At 69.8% G+C, this 14,186-nt stretch overlaps 1 protein-coding gene across 1 annotated transcript in view; it reads right to left on the bottom strand.

Moving 5' to 3' along the window:
• The window catches only part of TGM2 (transglutaminase 2), a 51,961-nt gene that overhangs the window by 10,061 nt on the left and 27,714 nt on the right, over nt 1–14,186 (bottom strand). The window contains exons 4-9 of the mRNA XM_075900810.2: nt 13,233–13,351; nt 7,341–7,469; nt 6,582–6,759; nt 5,115–5,247; nt 2,819–2,922; nt 100–339 (exon numbers count right to left, since the gene is read on the bottom strand). Of these exons, the coding sequence (XP_075756925.1) occupies nt 100–339; nt 2,819–2,922; nt 5,115–5,247; nt 6,582–6,759; nt 7,341–7,469; nt 13,233–13,351 (903 nt within the window). The remainder of the gene's footprint in view (nt 1–99; nt 340–2,818; nt 2,923–5,114; nt 5,248–6,581; nt 6,760–7,340; nt 7,470–13,232; nt 13,352–14,186) is intronic.

Below are 14,186 nucleotides of genomic sequence, written 5' to 3'. Positions count from 1 at the left end.
TGGAATTCTCCGGCCCTAGGAGCTCAGCGGGAACATGCACAGTGCTGGCCCCGAAGGTGGGGGCCCGTCCTGGGACACCCCTCCAACGCGCCCGCCTACCCTCGGGATACTTGTAGTTGTGGGTGATGTCTTCCCTGGTGTCCGTGCCCACGCTCTTGGTGCTTATTTTCTTGCCAACGAGGGAGGAGTGGATGGTTTTCTTCTGGGAGCCGTCCTTCTTCAGCAGCCAATAAACCACGTCCGCGTTGACCTCCGCAAAGACAAAACGGCTGTCGTACTTCATGGCCAGCTCCCCCTCCTTGATGGCTGTGACGGGCGCTGGCCCGCAGCAGTACGCCCCTGGGGAGAAGGAATCGACGTTACTTCTTGGCGGCAGGGAGCGCGGCCAGGCGCAGGGGAGTGCGGCTGGCCGGCCGGCGTCAACGAGAGTCCGAGAATCCTAGAACCCCGGGGTGGGCAGAGCCCTCAGGAGGTCAAGTCCAGCCCCCTGCCCAAGGCAGGACCAACCCAACTCAATCAGCCCAGCCAGGGCTTGGTCAAGCTGGGACTTAGAACCTCTAGGGATGGAGATTCCACCCCCTCCCTCGGGAACCCAGCCCAGCGCTTCCCCACCCGCCTAGGGAAAGAGTTTGTTCTACTATCCAACCTAGACCTCCCCCATTGCATCTTGAAACCCTGGCTCCTTGTTCTGCCACCTGCCCCACTGAGAACAGCCTCTCTCCAGCCTCTTTGGAACCTCCCTTCAGGAAGTTGAAGGCTGCTCTCAAATCCCCCCTCACTCTTCTCTTCTGCAGACTGAACAAGCCCAAATCCCTCAGCCTCTCCTTGTAGCTCAGGCGCTCCAGCCCCCAAATCATTTTGGTCGCCCTCCGCTGGACCCTCTCCAGTGCGTCCACATCCTTTCTGTAGTGGGGGGCCCAGAACTGGCTGCAACACTCCAGATGTGGCCTCACCAGACCCGAATAAAGGGGAATAATCACTTCTCTGGATCGGCTGGCAATGCTCCTCCTAATGCCCCCTAATATCCATTAGCCTTCTTGGCTACAAGAGCGCCCTGTTGACTCATCTCCAGCTTCTCATCCACTGGAACCCCCAGGGCCTTTTCTGCAGAACTGCTGCTTAGCCAGTCGGTCCCCAGCCAGTAACAATGCCTGGGATTCTTCCGTCCCAAGGGCAGGACTCTGCACTTGTCCTTGTTGAACCTCATCAGATTTCTTTAGGCACGTTCCTCTAATCTGGACTCTCCCTGCCCTCCAGTGTCTCTCCCTCCCCGTGTCTGTCTCGGGCAGGGTGGGCGTGTGATGTGCACCATCTGGACTGGGCTGAAGGGAGAGCTCAGTAATGCGCCCCTGGGACAGGGCAGCCTGCCCTTTGGAAGCCAGCCGGGCTGGGAAGCTGCCGACCCAGCTACACGGCATCTGGTGAGTGGTGCGGATGGTTCCCAGCTGGGGGAATGGAAGTGAGGGCCCAGCTTCACCAGGGGTCGGTGGCCAGGAGGGTGGGGGCGGGGGCCGGGGCACATGCTCCCAGAGCCCAGCAGAAGACGTTGTGTGGGCAGGCCGGCCCTGGGAGCCTAGCCATGCTGGGGAAGGTCCCGCCGGAGCCAGGGAACCCCCGGCCTAGGCTGGGAGCAGGGCTAGTGCGCCGTGTTTCTGCCTTAGAGAGTGCAAAGGGCGACGGCTGGAACGCGAGCGGCCGGTTGGCTTCACCCACAGCCTGGAGCACAGCCTGTGGCCCGGGGGCGCTAGGAGCGGCCCGCAAGACGTTTTGGTCATGGCTGCCCACGCGCAGGGCGGCCAGGCTCCGCGGCTTTCCATCCAGGTTGGCTTTTTCCTACCGGTGTTAGAGTGACGGGCCAGCTGCACCCAACACGGTACCGCCAGGGCCTGGGGAGCGAGGGACGGGCCGGCCGCACCCAACATGGTACCGCCAGGGCCTGGGGAGCGAGGGACGGGCCGGCCGCACTCAACATGGTACCGCCAGGGCCTGGGGAGCGAGGGACGGGCCGGCCGCACTCAACACGGTATCGCCAGGGCCTAGGGAGCGAGGGACTGGCCAGCCGCACCCAACACGGTACCGCCAGGGCCTAGGGAGCGAGGGACGGGCCAGCCGCACCCAACACGGTACCGCCAGGGCCTAGGGAGCGAGGGATGGGCCAGCCGCACCCAACACGGTATCGCCAGGGCCTAGGGAGCAAGGGACGGGCCAGCCGCACCCAACACGGTACCGCCAGGGCCTGGGGAGCGAGGGATGGGCCAGCCGCACCCAACACGGTACCGCCAGGGCCTGGGGAGCGAGGGGCGGGCCAGCCGCACCCAACACGGTACCGCCAGGGCCTGGGGAGCGAGGGGCGGGCCGACCGCACCCAACACGGTACCGCCAGGGCCTGGGGAGCGAGGGGCGGGCCGGCCGCACCCAACACGGTACCGCCAGGGCCTGGGGAGCGAGGGGCGGGCCGGCCGCACCCAACACGGTACCGCCAGGCCCTGGGGAGCGAGGGGCGGGCCGACTGCACCCAACACGGTACCGCCAGGCCCTGGGGAGCGAGGGGCGGGCCGGCCGCACCCAACACGGTACCGCCGGGGCCTGGGGAGCGAGGGGCGGGCCGACTGCACCCAACACGGTACCGCCGGGGCCTGGGGAGCGAGGGGCGGGCCGGCCGCACCCAACACGGTACCGCCAGGGCCTGGGGAGCGAGGGGCGGGCCGACCGCACCCAACACGTACTCTGCAGTTGGCGCACCCCACAAATTCTAGGGGCGCAAGCGCAGGGAGCAAAGCTGCCCCCTCCCGGGAGACCGGCTCTCGAATCTCCTTACCTTCGCTCTTCTCCTGCGGGGTGGGGTCCAGTGCCTGCCACCCATCACAGCCGGCGGTAAGGTCGGGCCGGGTCATCCAGGACTCCACCCAGCAGTGGAAATTCCTGTCAGGAAGGCCAGGGGAGGAGAGAGGAGTGAGAGCTGAAGGGCGTGTCTTCTGCAGCCCTGAAGCAAGAGGTGGCCAGTGCCTGCCTCCAAGGGGCACCGTTTGCTCGGGTCCCTCAGGCACAGTCCCCTGCCCCGGCTCCGTGCTTGCTATGGTGGGTGAGACTAAGGGCCACGGCCGATCTGACAGGGGCCTCAGCCCTGCAGGAGCTCTCCAGAACGGTGCAGGGAACGTGGTCTGGGTTCCTGAGCCGCCCGGCTGTGGGCCTGCCGGATGGAGCCGTGTCCACGCCACCCCGGGCGCCTGGGGGAACGTGGTCTGGGGTCCTGAGCCACCCGGCTGTGGGCCTGCCAGACGGAGCCGTGTCCACGCCACCCCAGGCGCCTGGGGGAACGTGGTCTGGGTTCCTGAGCCGCCCGGCTGTGGGCCTGCCGGACGGAGCCGTGTCCACGCCACCCCGGGCGCCTGGGGGAACGTGGTCTGGGGTCCTGAGCCACCCGGCTGTGGGCCTGCCAGACGGAGCCGTGTCCACGCCACCCCAGGCGCCTGGGGGAACGTGGTCTGGGTTCCTGAGCCGCCCGGCTGTGGGCCTGCCGGACGGAGCCGTGTCCACGCTACCCCGGGCGCCTGGGGGAACGTGGTCTGGGTTCCTGAGCCGCCCGGCTGTGGGCCTGCCGGACGGAGCCGTGTCCACGCCACCCCAGGCGCCTGGGGGAACGTGGTCTGGGTTCCTGAGCCACCCGGCTGTGGGCCTGCCGGACGGAGCCGTGTCCACGCCACCCTGGGCGCCTGGGGGAACGTGGTCTGGGTTCCTGGGCCGCCCGGCTGTGGGCCTGCCGGACGGAGCCGTGTCCACGCCACCCCAGGCGCCTGGGGGAACGTGGTCTGGGTTCCTGAGCCACCCGGCTGTGGGCCTGCCGGACGGAGCCGTGTCCACACCACCCCGGGCGCCTGGGGGAACGTGGTCTGGGTTCCTGGGCCGCCCGGCTGTGGGCCTGCCGGACGGAGCCGTGTCCACGCCACCCTGGGCGCCTGGGGGAACGTGGTCTGGGGTCCTGAGCCGCCCGGCTGTGGGCCTGCCAGACAGAGCCGTGTCCACGCCACCCCAGGCGCCTGGGGGAATGTGGTCTGGGTTTCTGAGCCGCCCGGCTGTGGGCCTGCCGGACGGAGCCGTGTCCACGCCACCCCAGGCGCCTGTGGGAACGTGGTCTGGGTTTCTGAGCCGCCCGGCTGTGGGCCTGCCGGACGGAGCCGTGTCCACGCCACCCTGGGCGCCTGGGGGAACGTGGTCTGGGTTCCTGAGCCGCCCGGCTGTGGGCCTGCCGGACGGAGCCGTGTCCACGCTACCCCGGGCGCCTGGGGGAACGTGGTCTGGGTTCCTGAGCCGCCCGGCTGTGGGCCTGCCGGACGGAGCCGTGTCCACGCTACCCCGGGCGCCTGGGGGAACGTGGTCTGGGTTCCTGGGCCGCCCGGCTGTGGGCCTGCCGGACGGAGCCGTGTCCACGCCACCCTGGGCGCCTGGGGGAACGTGGTCTGGGTTTCTGAGCCGCCCGGCTGTGGGCCTGCCGGACGGAGCCGTGTCCATGCCACCCCAGGCGCCTGGGGGAACGTGGTCTGGGTTCCTGAGCCGCCCGGCTGTGGGCCTGCCGGACGGAGCCGTGTCCACGCCACCCCGGGCGCCTGGGGGAACGTGGTCTGGGTTTCTGAGCCGCCCGGCTGTGGGCCTGCCGGACGGAGCCGTGTCCATGCCACCCCAGGCGCCTGGGGGAACGTGGTCTGGGTTCCTGAGCCGCCCGGCTGTGGGCCTGCCGGACGGAGCCGTGTCCACGCCACCCTGGGCGCCTGGGGGAACGTGGTCTGGGTTTCTGAGCCGCCCGGCTGTGGGCCTGCCGGACGGAGCCGTGTCCACGCCACCCCGGGCGCCTGGGGGAACGTGGTCTGGGTTCCTGGGCCGCCCGGCTGTGGGCCTGCCGGACGGAGCCGTGTCCACGCCACCCTGGGCGCCTGGGGGAACGTGGTCTGGGTTCCTGAGCCGCCCGGCTGTGGGCCTGCCGGACGGAGCCGTGTCCACGCCACCCCGGGCGCCTGGGGGAACGTGGTCTGGGTTCCTGGGCCGCCCGGCTGTGGGCCTGCCGGACGGAGCCGAGTCCCGCCCTGACGCACACGCCGCGTGCCACGGGCACTACTCACCATATCATGTCTTTGGAGGCCTGCAGGTTGCCCATCTCATCCAGGTACCGGTCAATGACCAAGTTGCTGTTGGTGTCGTGGGCGGAGTTGTAGTTGGTCACCACACGGGTGGGAATTCCCAGGCAGCGCAGGACTGGGCAGAGAGGGAGCCGGGCAGAGGTGAAGCCCGGGGCATTTTGTGACCCTTACGCCGGCATTGCCCGTTCCCTCCCAGGCTCTCCACGTGGCCGGTCCCCGAGCCGCACAGCCCCTCTGCCAGGCAGGGGAGCGCTCGCCGAGCGGGGCAGCCCCGGGAGAGCCTGTCCCAGACCAGCGTGGCCACAACCCAATCCTGTTGCCCTTCTTGCTAACGTGGCTCCGTCTCAGCCCCGGGGCAGGCGCAGTGACGGTGCCAGGTGGCTTCTCAAGCCCCGTGTCATCTAACCGTGCACACAGCTCCTAGCACCCTGCGGCAGGATCGGCCGCTACCGTTCTCCCGCGAGACGTGCACGGCGGCTCCGAGACGCCCCGCACAGAACACAGGCGGCTCCTGACCGACAGGAGCGAAAACACCAGGCAAGAATTTTCCCCTTAATGAATAAACAGCCCGGCTCTGCCTTGGGCTGTGATGGAGAATCGCCCTCTGGGGCCTTGTGCTCGGAAGCGTCTCTGGGGAGGCTCAGGGCCCAGCGGGCGGAAGGGACGCTCAGTGACATGGACAGGCTGCCAGACACAAACAGGGCCCGAAAGAGACTGGGAAAAGCCTTTAAGGGATTCCACGCACAGGTCGAATTCGGCCCCCTCCCTTGGTATTTAAGTTCCTAGCTGCTGCTTGCAACAAACAGGTCCCCTAGCGCACAGCCCGGGCGCTCGACAGTTTCGCAGGGGCGGGCCGGCCTCAGAAAGCCACCTGGGCACGAGCGATTTTCTCCCTCCTGCGGATGTGCCCAGGAGAGGAAGGCCAAACCCACAGCCACTGTGGCCCAAGAATGAGCGTGCGCCTGGACACGTCCCGGGGGTTCTGGTCTGACTCGTGGCCGCTGGGTAACTGTGGGCAGGAGGGGGGTGGCAGGGCCCTTGTCCCTGTGTGTGCCCAGGGGGATGCCAGTGGGCCTGCTGTCAGCCTTCCCCGCGGGGTTTCTCAAAGGTCTGTCTGCTTCAAACCCTTCTTTGTCGCTCCCGCAGCTGGGGCGCTGCGCCCGCTCGGGGGGGCCGGCCGCTGGGGCGAAGGGGAGGCAGTTACAGGAGAAACCCAGCTGGGTTTTCCCACGGTGGCAGCCCCCCCACCCGTGCGACTAGCGGGGGGAGGGCGGATTGACTCTGCCGAGCGGTGAGGTGCCCGTCTGCGTCCCCTGGTGCTTTTCACGCGGGTCCAACGGCCCCGACCCCCGCAGAGCCGCTCCGGCCTCACTCAGCCCGCGCCCCGGGACGGGAGAGCAGGAACTCAGCCCTGGAGGAAGGGAGAGTCTGCGGGTCCCGGGGCCTCACCTGTGCACGCCACGGCTGCGAAGACCCAGCACTGGCCGTAGCGCACTGGCTGGCAGCCGTATTTCCTCCAGCGCCTGAGGATGTCCACGCTGCCGAGCCAGGACATGGGGCTCACCCCGTCCTCGTACTTGTTGTCCCAGCGCCCGGCCAGCACCCCCTGGTCGTCATTGCAGTTCACCTGCAGCGCAAGGGGCGGGACGCCCGTGAGCCGGGGAAGGACGGAGCCGCCGGGGCCACGGGGATGAGAGGAAGAGCCGCGTCTCCCCGCCCCCGCTCTGCAGGGCAGCGGCCCCCTGGAGCGGGGGACCCAGTGCAGGCTCCAAGCGAGGGGAGCCCCTTCCCGAGGGGCTTGGCTAAGCAGGCAGCCCCTCCGCCAGCGAGAGCAGGCCAGGGGAGGGAGCGGCGCGGGCGAGGCGGGGCCAGCCACAGGGCTGCGTGGAGACGCGTTGGCGGAGCAGTGGCAGGGGGCTTGGCCGAGTGGCCCCAGGACTCCCCGGGCGTGGAGCGGAGACACTGCTGGGGGGGCGTGGCTCAGTCGTGCGTCTCGTGTGACGGCCGGCCGGGTGCCCGGGTACCCCGATACACAGGCAGGCCCAGGACGGGTCGGGGGGGTACCCATCACACCGAGGTGGCTAAGCAGGGAGTGGCTCAGGGACCACACGGCTGCGTGTGGGGATCTGAGGGGTCCGTGGAACGGCCACAGCCTGGCCAGCAGCCCTCCAGTTGCCCGTGAGCCGGTTCCCGGGTCTCCCTACTCACCATGGCGCTCACGACCCGGCCGATGTAAACGGGGTTGTTGCGACGGGAGCAGTCTCGGTTTTGGTCGCGATGGAATTTGGGGTTGGTGTCCAGCAGCTGGAGGCAGATGTCCACCATGTCAGCTTCGAACTGGGGGGCGCAGGGGAAAAGAGGGAGCACAGTGAGGCCAGGAGCTGGCTTGGCCGTCGGGGGGCGAGGGTTGGGAGGGTTAAAATCAGCTGCACCCTGCGGCCTGTGTCCCTGCTCCTGTGCAGCCAGGCCGGCCGGCGCGGGTGACAGAGCCAGGGCAGCGTCCGCCCGCCCCAGGGCCTGCCCCTTGGCACTCGGGCGCAGGGCTCTGCAGCTTCCCGGCAGCTGGGGGCTACAGGACTTTGCCCCTGAGCAAGCTGGCCCGGGCCAGGACCCACGAGACTTTGGACCAGCCCAGGGGGCTCAGGCCCTGTCTCCCAGCTGCAGACCTCAGGGAGAACGTGCGTCCCCGCCCCTTCTCCGCTGCATTCGCGCCCAGCCCCTGCCAGGCCCTGAGAGCCGCTCGGCTCGTTTCCTCCGGGCGGCCGCCCTGGGCGCGAGAGCCTGAACGGGCCCGGTGCCCTGTCCTCCAGGCACCGGTGAGCGCCACGCTGCCCGGGGTGGCCCTGCCGCGCAGAGCGGGGGGTCGGCCCGCCCGGGCCTGGCACTAAGGGCGGGGGGTCAGCGGGCCGGCGAGGAGCTGGTGTGTGCACAGGCCGGAAACCAGCGGAGCCGCCCCGCCCGGCACAGACACTGGCCCCTCCCGCAGCGCCAGCAAAGGGGAAGGTCGGGCAGGCGGCTGTGGGAACCCAGCTGCTCGGCCCCCTCCCCCTCACAGCTGCCCCAAGCCTTCGGCTCCGATCTCCCAGGGACCCGAGGCCCCTGAGAACCCCGGGGCGGGCAGAGACCTCAGGAGTCGAGTCCAGGCCCCTGCCCAAGGCAGGACCGACCCAACTCAGTCAGCCCAGCCAGGGCTTGGTTAATCTGGGACTTACACACCCCTAGGGATGGAGATTCCACCCCCTCCCTGGGGACCCAGCCCAGCGCTTCCCCACCCGCCTAGGGAAATCGTTTGTCCTAATCTCCACCCTAGACCCCCCCCCCCTGCAACTTGAGCCCATTGCTCCTCATTCTGCCCCCTGCCCCGTGAGGAGCCGGAATCCACCCTTCAGGCACCACGGCCACCCTCAGCGGCTGCCCACGCGCCCACCACACCGCTTGCTCTGGCCCCTGCGCATGCGCCGCTGGGGCTCTCGCTGCCTCGGGGCGGAGGGAGCCGAGCTCCGGAGCCTTTTCCCCCCAGCTCGTCAGAGGGGCCAGCGCCCGCCCTAGCCCTCCCCCACCCCCGAGCAGCCACGGGGCCACGGCGCTCGCCTGGGAGGTGGGAGGACCACGGTCAGCTTGACTGCCTGTGTCCCACGTCCCCAGGGAATGTGCCGACCCCTGGGTCGCCGGCTATGGGGCGGGGTGTGACGTAGTGGGGGTACTTGCTGGGCTGTGGTGACCCCTGCTGTCTGGAGCAAGACCCAGCAGGGAAAACCTCATTATGCAAAGGTAACGCCAAACCTGTTGAACCAGACACCCCCCATGGAGAGGAACAAAGGAAGGTGGATGCTGCCCTGGCTCGGGGGCAGGGCTGGAAGAGAGGTAGTTAGTTCCTGTCTGGAAAGCAGGGGAGAAGGAGCTGGGGAGGGGGCTGGGACTCCCCTATCTCAAGGGGGGCATTGAGACCTCTTAGCCCCAGTTCCTGTAACCAGATTACATCTGTGCTGTGCTGTATCCTGGAGGAGCAATAAACCACCCTCAATTCCACTGGCTGGTGCAGTCTGTTTGTGCCATTTCGGGGTGCAGGAGACGGGGGACCCCCAACGCGCCGTTACACGGGGCTCGGCCTGCAGAGGGGCTCGGCGCTCCCGCGGAGGGAGGTGTCTGTCTGTGGCCAGCCAGGTGCTCAGGGACTCACTCCTCCACCCACTGAGCCCTTACGGAGGGGAACCTGCCCCTGAGCGTCCCGCGCCAGAGGGACACACTCTGCAGCCAACGGCCACCCCCCTGCCCTGCTCCACGGCCAGGCAGCTTTGGGCCCGGGCAGGAGGGGCAGTGCTGCCTTTGGGGTGCAGGGCTGCTGAATGAGGGAGCCGCCTTACGCTCTGCTGGAAAGCCCCTCCCTCAGCCCCCCCGCAGACAGGCCCCTCCCCACTCAGAGCCCGCCCCATAGAGCGAGGCGCCTGTGGGGGAGAACTGCTGCGAGTCAGGTGCAGCCCCTGCAGGCCGGACGGGCTCTGGACTGAAAGGCCCCCGGACGGGCGGCCCCTTATCAGCCCTGCAACGGGCTGGGCCGGGGAGCTCTTATCTCACCAAGGCCCCTCCATGTGTTCCCCAGACACAGGCTGTTCTCGTCAGGGTCACGCAGGGCTCTGGCCTCCCTCCCAGGCCGCCCGGACTAAGGATTTCTGGGCTGCCCCGGGCTCTGGGCTCAGCAGTTCCCCTCCGGAAATGAGCCGTGTCTCAGCCTGCGGAGGCAGGTGGCGGGCGAGCTCCCCGCGGTGTTATCAGGACACAGAACGGGACAGGGCTGCCCAGCATGTGGGGGGGACAGCGAGCCTGGCTCTGTGCGCCTGGGCCGGAGCATCCCCCCCCGCAAGCTCGGCGAGCCCGGCTCTGAGCGCCTGGGCCGGAGCATCCCCCCGCAAGCTCGGCGAGCCCGGCTCTGAGCGGCTGGGCCAGAGCACCCCCCGCAAGCTCAGCGAGCCCGGCTCTGAGCGCCTGGGCCGGAGCATCCCCCGCAAGCTCAGCGAGCCCGGCTCTGAGCGGCTGGGCCAGAGCACCCCCCCCGCAAGCTCGGCGAGCCCGGCTCTGAGCGCCTGGGCCGGAGCATCCCCCCGCAAGCTCAGCGAGCCCGGCTCTGAGCGGCTGGGCCGGAGCATCCCCCCGCAAGCTCAGCGAGCCCGGCTCTGAGCGGCTGGGCCAGAGCATCCCCCCCCGCAAGCTCGGCGAGCCCGGCTCTGAGCGCCTGGGCCGGAGCATCCCCCCCGCAAGCTCGGCGAGCCCGGCTCTGAGCGCCTGGGCCGGAGCATCCCCCCGCAAGCTCAGCGAGCCCGGCTCTGAGCGCCTGGGCCGGAGCATCCCCCCGTAAGCTCAGCGAGCCCGGCTCTGAGCGGCTGGGCCGGAGCATCCCCCCCGCAAGCTCAGCGAGCCCAGCTCTGTGCGCCTGGGCCGGAGCATCCCCCCGCAAGCTCAGCGAGCCTGGCTCTGTGCGCCTGGGCCAGAGCATCCCCCCGCAAGCTCAGCGAGCCCGGCTCTGTGCGCCTGGGCCAGAGCATCCCCCCCCGCAAGCTCGGCGAGCCCGGCTCTGAGCGCCTGGGCCGGAGCATCCCCCCGCAAGCTCAGCGAGCCCGGCTCTGAGCGGCTGGGCCAGAGCACCCCCCCGCAAGCTCAGCGAGCCCGGCTCTGTGCGCCTGGGCCGGAGCATCCCCCCGCAAGCTCAGCGAGCCTGGCTCTGTGCGCCTGGGCCAGAGCATCCCCCCGCAAGCTCAGCGAGCCTGGCTCTGAGCGGCTGGGCCAGAGCATCCCCCCGCAAGCTCAGCGAGCCCGGCTCTGAGCGGCTGGGCCAGAGCATCCCCCCGCAAGCTCAGCGAGCCCGGCTCTGAGCGGCTGGGCCAGAGCACCCCCCCCGCAAGCTCAGCGAGCCCGGCTCTGTGCGCCTGGGCCGGAGCATCCCCCGCAAGCTCAGCGAGCCCGGCTCTGTGCGCCTGGGCCGGAGCATCCCCCGCAAGCTCAGCGAGCCCGGCTCTGTGCGCCTGGGCCTGAGCATCCCCCCGCAAGCTCAGCGAGCCTGGCTCTGTGCGCCTGGGCCAGAGCATCCCCCCGCAAGCTCGGCGAGCCTGGCTCTGTGCGCCTGGGCCAGAGCATCCCCCCGCAAGCTCAGCGAGCCCGGCTCTGTGCGCCTGGGCCAGAGCATCCCCCCCCGCAAGCTCGGCGAGCCCGGCTCTGTGCGCTTGGGCCAGAGCATCTCCCCGCAAGCTCAGCGAGCCCGGCTCTGAGCGGCTGGGCCAGAGCACCCCCCGCAAGCTCAGCGAGCCCGGCTCTGTGCGCCTGGGCCGGAGCATCCCCCCGCAAGCTCAGCGAGCCCGGCTCTGTGCTCCTGGGCCAGAGCATCCCCCCGCAAGCTCAGCGAGCCTGGCTCTGTGCGCCTGGGCCGGAGCATCCCCCGCAAGCTCAGCGAGCCTGGCTCTGTGCGCCTGGGCCTGAGCATCCCCCCGCAAGCTCAGCGAGCCTGGCTCTGTGCGCCTGGGCCTGAGCATCCCCCCGCAAGCTCAGCGAGCCTGGCTCTGTGCGCCTGGGCCGGAGCATCCCCCCGCAAGCTCGGCGAGCCCGGCTCTGTGCGCTTGGGCCAGAGCATCTCCCCGCAAGCTCAGCGAGCCCGGCTCTGAGCGGCTGGGCCAGAGCACCCCCCCGCAAGCTCAGCGAGCCCGGCTCTGTGCGCCTGGGCCGGAGCATCCCCCGCAAGCTCAGCGAGCCTGGCTCTGTGCGCCTGGGCCTGAGCATCCCCCCGCAAGCTCGGCGAGCCTGGCTCTGTGCGCCTGGGCCTGAGCATCCCCCCGCAAGCTCGGCGAGCCCGGCTCTGTGCGCCTGGGCCGGAGCATCCCCCCGCAAGCTCAGCGAGCCTGGCTCTGTGCACCTGGGCCGGAGCATCCCCCCGCAAGCTCGGCGAGCCCGGCTCTGTGCGCCTGGGCCGGAGCATCCCCCCGCAAGCTCGGCGAGCCCGGCTCTGTGCACCTGGGCCAGAGCATCCCCCCGCAAGCTCAGCGAGCCCGGCTCTGTGCGCCTGGGCCAGAGCATCCCCCCGCAAGCTCAGCGAGCCTGGCTCTGTGCGCCTGGGCCAGAGCATCCCCCCCGCAAGCTCAGCGAGCCCGGCTCTGTGCACCTGGGCTGGAGCATCCCCCCGCAAGCTCAGCGAGCCTGGCTCTGTGCGCCTGGGCCAGAGCATCCCCCCGCAAGCTCAGCGAGCCCGGCTCTGTGCGCCTGGGCCAGAGCATCCCCCCGCAAGCTCAGCGAGCCCGGCTCTGTGCGCCTGGGCCGGAGCATCCCCCGCAAGCTCAGCGAGCCCGGCTCTGTGCGCCTGGGCCGGAGCATCCCCCGCAAGCTCGGCAAGCCCGGCTCTGTGCGCCTGGGCCAGAGCATCCCCCCGCAAGCTCGGCGAGCCCGGCTCTGTGCACCTGGGCAGGCTGCAGCTTCGCAGGGGAGCCCCCCTCCCTGCCCTGTGTAGGGGCTCCTCCTTTGCTGCTCCTCCACTGCCCCCCCCCACCGCAGCCCCTCCTGCTCCAGGGCCCCGCTCCCGGCACCGGAGGGCTGGTGGCAAGGGGAGGCTGCGATGCCTGACGAGCTGCTGGCAGAGGGGCGCCGGGAGACGCCGGCGGTGGTGTCAGTGACGGCTGTCATTCGGCACGGCCCAGTCGGCGGGGCCGAGGCCCCAGTGCGCTCCCCCTCCACCGCGCCTGAGCAGAGCCCTGTGCAGCCCCGGGGTTCTGTGTGTCTGCACTGGCAGCGTCCCCCCCCCCCCCACCCTCCAGGGGCTTGGGCTGGCAGGGGACGGGTGAGGAGCTGGGCACCGCTGCCTGGAGCTGCCAGTGCCTCTGCCGGGCAGGCAGGAGCGGTTGCCGGAGGGTCCCTCTGCTCAGCACAGCCCAGCAGCCGGGCGCCCGGCTCATGCCAGGAACGCAACGCCCCACGGGGCTCGCAGGCCCGGCAGGCAGGGGGGTTGGTGGCCCGGCTGCAGCTTGTGGCTCTCTCAGCTGTGGGCTCTCGGCCGTGACGCTGCTGCCGGAGCTGCATGGGCGGGGCGGGCCCCCAGCGCCCGGGGGCTCAGGGCCGGAGACTCACCTGCCCGAAGTTCCAGGCCGTCGGGACGATGTACTTGAGAGAGCCCTGGAAGATGAGGCCCTGCTGCGCCAGCACGTACTCCTTGCGCTGGTCCTCAAACTCCAGGAAGACGGAGTCGTCTGGGGAGAGGGAGGCAGGGCCCCGTGAGACACGCTCCCACCGCCCCCACCGCGACCAGGCGGAGACAGGACAGCCACACTGCCCCCCCTTCTGGGACCACCCCGGCGATGGGCGGCCCCCATCCTCGGGAGAACTCCTCCGCCGGCGGCAGCGTTTGGGCCTTGCTGCAGCAGCACGGGGCCTAGGACCCACGGCCCCGGGAGACGGGAGGAAACCCTTCCCTGGGGGTGGCTGGGGGGGCTTTGCCTCCCTGCTCTGACGCCACCGCACAGGGCCTCGGCTGGCAGCGTCCCACCGCTGCCCTTGCTCCGGCTGTGCAGCTGGGACTCCGAGAAACGGCTGCTCTTTCCCGAGCGCGGGAAACGACGCTGTTCGTGGCAGGGCCACGGTTTTCCTGGAATGTGCTGAAAAATGTCAGTGGGCTTGGGATTCAAAGGTAAAACGTGGGGCTTTGCTTTGCTTGTGCCCCGTCTCCCCTGCCCCGTCTTCGTTTTCCCCGCGGGGACAGGGAGAGGGAGAAAAAAGGAGAGACGGGGCGGCAGGGACCCCGACGATGAACACAGGAAGAGAGTCACGTCCCTCAGGCTGCGTGTTCCTTGCTCCAGTGGGAACCGCCGGGCAGGGCAGCCAAATGGCCTGTGGGATTTGTTTGCTGAAAACCTTCCTGCCCGCCCTGGTATTTGGCGGGTGGCAGCCAAGAGAATTTTCTAAGCTCGTATCTCTGAAGAGTCCGCGCCGAGCCCTCTGGAATTCAGGAAGTTTGCAGCTGGGAGGCCCCGTATTTCACTTGGGTGACTTGAGGCTGCCCTGGGATGGGGTGGGGCCGGATTCCTG

The sequence above is a fragment of the Pelodiscus sinensis genome, chromosome 17 (genome assembly GCF_052426305.1).
Source record: "Pelodiscus sinensis isolate ZL-2025 chromosome 17, ASM5242630v1, whole genome shotgun sequence".
Lineage (NCBI taxonomy): Eukaryota > Metazoa > Chordata > Testudines > Trionychidae > Pelodiscus > Pelodiscus sinensis.
This window is presented reverse-complemented; position numbering and strand designations above follow the sequence as displayed.